At 40.7% G+C, this 7,500-nt stretch overlaps 1 protein-coding gene and 1 non-coding gene across 2 annotated transcripts in view; one reads left to right on the top strand and one right to left on the bottom strand.

Annotated features, from left to right (window-relative positions):
- Positions 1 to 6, bottom strand: part of trnas-aga (transfer RNA serine (anticodon AGA)) — an 82-nt gene extending 76 nt beyond the window's left edge. Inside the window, exon 1 of the tRNA in view lies at positions 1 to 6. This exon is cut by the window's left edge and continues 76 nt beyond it. This is a non-coding gene — a tRNA (tRNA-Ser).
- Positions 7 to 2,654: 2,648 nt separating this feature from the next.
- LOC107695144 (nucleosome-remodeling factor subunit BPTF-like) overlaps positions 2,655 to 7,500 on the top strand; it is a 47,001-nt gene continuing 42,155 nt past the window's right edge. Inside the window, exons 1-2 of the mRNA XM_016494958.1 lie at positions 2,655 to 3,485; positions 5,415 to 6,240. Coding sequence (XP_016350444.1) covers positions 3,005 to 3,485; positions 5,415 to 6,240 — 1,307 coding nt within the window. The 5' untranslated portion in view covers positions 2,655 to 3,004. The remainder of the gene's footprint in view (positions 3,486 to 5,414; positions 6,241 to 7,500) is intronic.

The raw sequence follows: 7,500 nt of genomic DNA, 5'->3' as shown, positions 1-7,500 counted from the left end.
GACTACCTACAACACACACGCCTTTTGGGAGAATTTTGTAGGAATACTGACGAGATATGATTAATTTTATTGTAGCGAATTTTATTACCACTGTTCCGAAGAATAGTTACTTCACACGACACACTCGGAAAGAACACAAAGAAGCTCGAGCGCGGCGTGCTTGCTACGTCATAAACATTTCTTGAGATTGAGAAGGACTGTAATATTAGCTCAAGTTCACATGTTAGATTCAGATCTACACACCGCTCGCTATATGAAGCTTCAGACATGTAGCTGATTTTACTATATATTTTTTTTCACTCCTGACAATCCCAAACTAACCATCAGAGGTCACTGTCACTCCAGTAACGTATACTATATATATATATATATAAAATTTTGCGATTAGCTCCATAAACTGTACACGAATTCGTGATCGCCTCAGCCCCCTTTAAATTTCATATGAAAACGGCGACAGACTTCAATCGGCTCCTCCCCGTCTTTCAGCGCTTCTTTTTCAATTCGCAGACCACGGCGGCGCAGAGCGAGAAACAGAGGTGCGTGTTTATCGATAGATTGTTATAATATCTACATCTGTGGAGTTCTTTGTAATAAATCCAGTTATCCAAAATATCATGGAGGAGCAATAATCGGCTCTCCATCTACTGTAGCCTAAGTTTTCACTGCGTTCATCACACCACAGTTTCCTCCAGCGAAAATGAAGCACATATGAATGCATACTTTATAAAACGATCGTTGCCATTTTCATTTGAAAATTTTACTTTCAATATAATACATATTCCAGTGCATGTGGTAAAGAGGTTTAATATATATATATATATTTATTATTAGGCTATTATTATTATTATTATTATACCCTCACTGGGGGCTGAGCCCCCCTAAAATGAAAATCCTAGAATCGCTCCTGCTTCAAGACCTGTGTGTTTTGGATTAGTTTTGACGGTTCTGTATGTTTTTTCGCCCCTTTTTTTCTATATTTTGATCTTAATAATTTGGCATTCTGACACGGCCTCTGCATTGCAAATTCTGCCACTTTCTTGAGCACTTTTATATAAACAAGCTGGTGGCTCAGCCATGGACACGGTTAGGTACTGTAAATACAAAAAAAAAAGAATGCTTTTTGAAGAGTAAATGACTATGTGAGGTTTCTCAGGCTTTTGTGATGGGCAAAATGATAACTCTGAAAGAGGTAAGAGCATGAAAATCAAGGTCAGTGGAACTGAAGTGTTGATGTTTCACAATGTTGTTTGTTTACAGCAAACAAAAACATCAGATAAAAGTATTTTTATTATATTGTTTGATATGACTTTTGAGACCACCAAAAAGACTGATGGCTGACATTCTTGGGGGGAAAAAACTGTGATGGCATAATCTTGCATTACTTTTTAAATAAAAACACAAGTGAAACCATTTTGTTTTCAAATATATTATCATTATTGGAAAACTTTTTTTCTGGCAAATCAAAGTTTTGCAGCTGACGTGCAGGAAGCCATTCTGTTTCCATTTAACAAGAAAATCACAAAACTGTCAATTGTTTTAAAACAAATAATAAACACACACACACACACTCTAAAAAATGCTGGGTTAAATATAACTCAACCGCTGGGTCAAAACAACCCAATAGCTGGGTTTGTCCATACTTTACCCAGCGCTGGGTTGTATTTAACCCAGCATTTTTTTGTGCACACACACACACACACACACACGTTTATTGCTTTTTAAAATCTGAAAATATGTTTGAAAACTTTTATTTTTGAAAATTGTTGCATACAAGAAATGTTGTCGTCATGTTACAAGGAAAGCTTTTTCAGTAGGCTACTTTTTTACATTACATTTAGCTTTTATCCAAAGCGACTTACAAATGAGGACAATAGAAGCAATCAAAACTAACAAAAGAGCAACAATATGCAAGTGCAAATGACAAGTCTCTCTCGGTTAGCCTAATGCAGCACACGCAGCAAGGTATTTTTTGTTTAGATTTATATATATATATATATACATTTATATATACACACACGCACACACACAAAGAAAAACAAGTAGATAGAATATAAAAAAGAAAGCTAGTGTTAGTTTTTGTTAATAAAAAAAGATAAATTGATAAAGTAGAATTAAAATAGAATAGAAAGTGCTAGTTAGAGGGTCAAATAAAGATGGAACAGATTTTTTTTTTACTGAAAAAAGCTTTTTTAAAACATGAAACCAACATGAATATATAGGCTATATATATAGAGAGAGAGAGAGGGGACATTTGTTTTAACTAAATGTTTATTATCTTAACCTTGTCTTTGATCAGTTTAAGTGGCAGGTATTATGTAAAATTCAGCATGGAAAATCAAATATGATTATTGTTGATCATTTAATTATATTCACATAACATATGAGAAAGAAAGAAAATAGGCTAGGCTACTTTCTTCACGTGCGCACACAAACAGTGTGTCATTTATGGAAAAATACATGTTCTGTAATACCAATAAAAACTACATGCTTGTTTTTATTCGCGGTGTGGCTACGGTTTCTGTCAAGCCTCCATCTCAATGGAGTTAACACGCCGAGGAAAATGGAGAACAGATGACAAGAGCCGCTGCTCCGAAACAAGACTAAACCCGAGCCGTCTACACGCAGAAGCGCATTTTCACGCGCCCAAGAGCCTAAATACAGTAGCAGGCGCTCAGGAAGCGTGTTGACAAACGCGCAACGCAACGCAACAAACATCGCGCTGAGCGGCGAGTCGGAGCGCGGGTCACGTGACTCCCGCACAGGCCTGCAGTCTGTTGTCGGCGGACAGAGAGGAGGAAAGAACATGGCGGCTGCGAGCGAGCTCGAGCGGCGCGCCGGCCTTTCGTCTTGAGCTTTCTCGCGTTAACCGAGACCGGGGCTCCGCGGGTCTAGTGCATCCTCACCCGCGCGGGATCAACTTTGCGGTGGTGCCCGAAATTCCGGGTTCGGTGCGTGTAAAGTGCAGGCAAAACGCGAAACTGCGGAGAATAGGTTTTTATCCATAATGAGGGGGAGACGAGGCAGGCCGCCCAAAGCCCAGCTAACGCAGGAGCCCACAGCGGGCTCGGTGCGCGGCCTGAGACCCCGCCGGGACTTAAGGGCGAAGCCGAAAGGGACCTCCGATGAGGATTATGTCACCCCTAAACGAGGGAGCCATCATCCTACAACACGCGGCCGGAGGAAAGCGCGATCCGCGGCGTCGAGGGGCAGAGGAAGAGGCAGGGGTACGGCCAGAGGCAGGGGGCGGCGGAGCGCCGCGAGCGGGGTGGTTTACGACGATCACGAGAGCGACGATGAGGAGGATGAAGACGCGGTCAGCTTGAGATCGGACGAGGAAGAGTGCATGGAGGAGCCTCTGACGGACGAAGAGGAGGAGGAAGAGGAGGAGGAGGCCAACGACGAGTCCGACTACCTGGAGGAGCTGGACTATTTGGAGGAAGACGATGCCAGTTTCTGCACTGAGAGCAGCCACGGCAGCAACGCAGGTACGGGACGCCTCGCGACCCCGCGAACGACCGATCCGTGAATCACGATGAGCGCGGGGTCCGACTCAAACGATCGCTCTTTTGTTGCGCTAAACGCTCAAAATGGATCCTGGTGCTCCTCTGTGCTGGCAAAGGCCGCGGGGTTAGCGGTTAGCTTGAGCGCGGTAGTCGTTTATTGTGATCAAATTGCAACTACGGGGGTGTTTTAGCACAAAAAGAGCTTTATAATTAAGCACTGACCTAAAAGTCGCGTCTTCCCATTGTGCGAAAGCAAAGCCGTTTTGAATATCAACAAAAAGTTCGGTTTATCGTTCAATTGTGTGTTTGCTAACGTTAGCCTGTTAGCATATTAAACCCAGACACGCGCTGGATTGTGTTTTAAATATAAATATCACTAAATCATGCGTTTTTGTTGTGTGATTGCGGTTTTATTCTGGCTAGACTGTAAAGGGAACACGTTTTAGTGCTCACACATGAGCACAACAAAAGTTAGTTAGCCCATCATCTTGCTAATTGATTTCGAGCTGATAAGATTTTTAATTTATTAATAAAATGATCAGCATATTCCGTAAACTTTAATTAAAGCACCGCCGAATCTTATATGGGAGTGTCTTTCTTACTATCCACGCTCATTTGCATGAGTGTGTGGCAGTCTGGCTGGTGTTTTGGAGCACGTAGCCGAAGCTGGAGTGCGGCTAATGACAGGGCAGCATGCGGCCGGTTGTTTTGAAATCCAGCGCCAGCGCCGTCGCACCTGACGCGGTAGGACGCTTAATTTCGTCTCGCTACTATGTCGTGCTCGCACATGACTTCATAGTGCCACTTGGGATGTAGCGTTTGGTACTGTCATGATTAATTACCCGCCCTATGGGAGATAATTAGGGCTGAGATGTTTTTTTGAGGGACAGTTACACTGTTTTCTATTGTAATATATTTTAAAATGCCATTTATTCATTTGATGGCAAAGCTGAATTTTCAGCATCATTCAGAGTCACATGATCCTTCAGAAATCATTCTAATGTTCTGATTCGCTGCTTATGAAACATTTATGACTGTCAGCATCGAAAAGAGTTTAAATTAATAAAAAAAAAATATCGTTTTCAACATTGATTATAACGAGAAACGTTTTCTTGCACACCAATTGAGAATCATTTTTGAGGAAACGGACACTTTTTCAGGATTCTTTGATAAAGTTCAAAAGAACGGCATTTATTTGAAATATAAATATTTTGCAACATTCTAAATGTCTTACTATCACTTTTGATCAATTTAACGTGACTATGCTCAATAAAAGTAATTTAATAATTTCTTTACAAAAAAAAATAAAACTAACCCCAGATTTTTAAACCGTGTGCATAATTTTTATTTCAGTCATTAAAACATACATTTAAATGTTATATTTTACCAATTACAGATACAAGTGTGTTGTTACTTTCATTGTTTTATTAAAAAAAATCACATGCTGATATCCTGCACATGTTCATTAGATTCTTGATTCATTTGATTCTGTTTAAAACCGTTCTATGCAGACAAATGTAATGCAAAAATCTTCTTTTTCCTTTGGGAATCACAGATATTAGCTGTTGTTTTAATACCGGATACATGACCACTGAACGTTATGTTCCTCGTTGTCTTATTTCTTAATTGCTAAGTTTTTAAGCAGATGCCTGATTATTCATGTCTAACTGCACACACAGCTTGTCTGAATCAACAATGTGTTTTTTTTCTGAAACTGAACATTTTATGCATGTATTATTTTATCCAATGTTAAATCTGTCATCAAATCTTATATAAACAGACACACCATAACAACATTAGAGTCATTAGTAAAATTGCAATTTGCATTGAGACTTTATTTTCCTTCGTGAAAATGTAGCGTTGACTTTCTTCCGGTCAATCAAAAACTGATTCTGATTCTTTCTGTTTTAGTAGGTCGTAAAAGACCAAGACCAAGGCGACCGCCTTCTCCTATTCTGGAGCAGAAGGAGATTCCTCCTCTGGAGCTGCCCAGTTCCTCCGAGGACCTTCTCATTCCCAACGAGCAGCTACTCAACGCTTCGGCTATTTACGAGGTGCTTCGCAGTTTCTGCACTGTCCTGCGTCTCTCTCCGTTCCGCTTCGAGGACTTCTGCGCCGCTCTGGTCGGACAGGAGCAATGCACGCTGATGGCGGAGACGCACATCTGCCTGCTCAAGGCCATTTTAAGGGAGGAGGACACTTCCAACACCACTTTTGGCCCGGCGGACCTCAAGGACAGCGTCAACTCCACGCTCTACTTCATCGACGGCATGACCTGGCCAGAAGTGGTGCGTGCATACTGCGAAAGTGACCCCGAGTACCACCACGTGCTCCCTGACCTGGAGGGTGAAGACTATCCGTTTAGCCCGCTGGAGAGCAAAGTCAAGGTCTTGCAGTTCCTGGTGGACCGGTTCCTCACCACCAACCTGGCCCGCGAGGAGCTCATGTCCGAGGGCGTCATCCAGTACGACGACCACTGCAGGGTTTGTCACCGGCTCGGCGACCTGCTGTGCTGCGAGACCTGCTCGGCCGTGTATCACCTGGAGTGCGTCAAGCCTCCGCTGGAGGAGGTGCCCGAGGACGAGTGGCAGTGTGAGATCTGTGTGGCGCACAAAGTGTCCGGCGTGACTGACTGTCTGACCGAGTTCCAGAAGAGCCGGCCGTACATCCGGCAGGAGCCCATTGGTTACGACCGGCATCAAAGAAAATACTGGTTTCTCAACAGGAGGATTATTATGTGAGTATTCGCAATGTAAACTACTGAAGATAGGGCATTATTAAGAAAAAAAAAGGTGTCATATTTGCCATTTCTAATGCCATGAACCTTCTTACAATCCGATTTATTTGTATAGCAGCTTTACAGTAGGTCATATAGTAATGTTTGTAATATCTTAAAGTCCGCATGAAATCAAAATTGACTTTACTAGCACACATTGCTAGTCTTGATGTGCACAATTAATCCGCGCAAGTTAATCTTAAACCCGGATGATTGTAACCACTCTAAGTTTGTCTGCGTTGGGAAAGCTAGCGTGTCTCAGACATAGTGATAACACTCGTTGTCTTCTCTAGTGTAGCTCAACCAGGTCTCGTCCCATTTGTTGATATTTGTGATAAAACAAATCCAGGAAAATATGCATTGTAGTCCAAACGAGTCGTTCGTTGTAGTTTTTGAAAAGTGATTTCTGTTAAATAAAATATCTCCTTTTGAAGTGGACTTTGAACTTTGTAACTTTGCAGATCTTTTTTATGCTCAAACACAACATTACAGACTAACTAAAGTTGAAAAAGTGAAAAAGCATAATTGGACCCCTTTAATATCTTCATGCCTTATAGTCGCATCTGGAAGATTCGATCTGGATGATAATATGTGACCCTGGAGCACAAAACCACAAAGCATTTGTAGCAATAGCCAACAATACATTGTATGGGTCAAAATGATCGATTTTCATTTTATGTCAAAAATCATTAGGATATTAAGTGAAGATCATGTTCCATGAAGATATTTTGTAAATTTCCTACTGTAAATATATAAAAAATTCATTTTTGATTAGTAATATGTATTGCGAAGGACTTCGTTTGGACAACTTTAAAGGTGATTTTCTCAATATTTAGATTTTTTTGCACCCTCAGATTCCAGATTTTCAAAAAGTTGCATCTCGGCCAAATATTGTCCTATCCTACCAAACCATACCTCAATGGAAAGCTTATTTATTCAGCTTTCAGATTGCAAATTACATTTATATTACATTTATATAATTTTGTGATGATATAAACAATCAAGCAGTTGAGATTTGCTATCTAGTATATATCGCTCTATGTGACTAAACTGGATGAGTGTGAATAAAATGGGATTTTCTTATATATTAAACTTTATAAAGAGTTTGGCAATCATATAGTTTACATTTTGTGACAATACAAGCAATCAAGCTGTTGAGATGTACTGTACTATATGTGTATATATATATACATATACATATATATACATATACATATATAT

This window comes from Sinocyclocheilus anshuiensis, unplaced genomic scaffold (assembly GCF_001515605.1).
Source record: "Sinocyclocheilus anshuiensis isolate Anshui unplaced genomic scaffold, SAMN03320099.WGS_v1.1 scaffold434, whole genome shotgun sequence".
In the NCBI taxonomy this organism is placed as follows: domain Eukaryota; kingdom Metazoa; phylum Chordata; class Actinopteri; order Cypriniformes; family Cyprinidae; genus Sinocyclocheilus; species Sinocyclocheilus anshuiensis.
The sequence above is the reverse complement of the archived record's forward strand: the minus strand, read 5'-3'. Positions and strand labels throughout refer to the sequence as shown.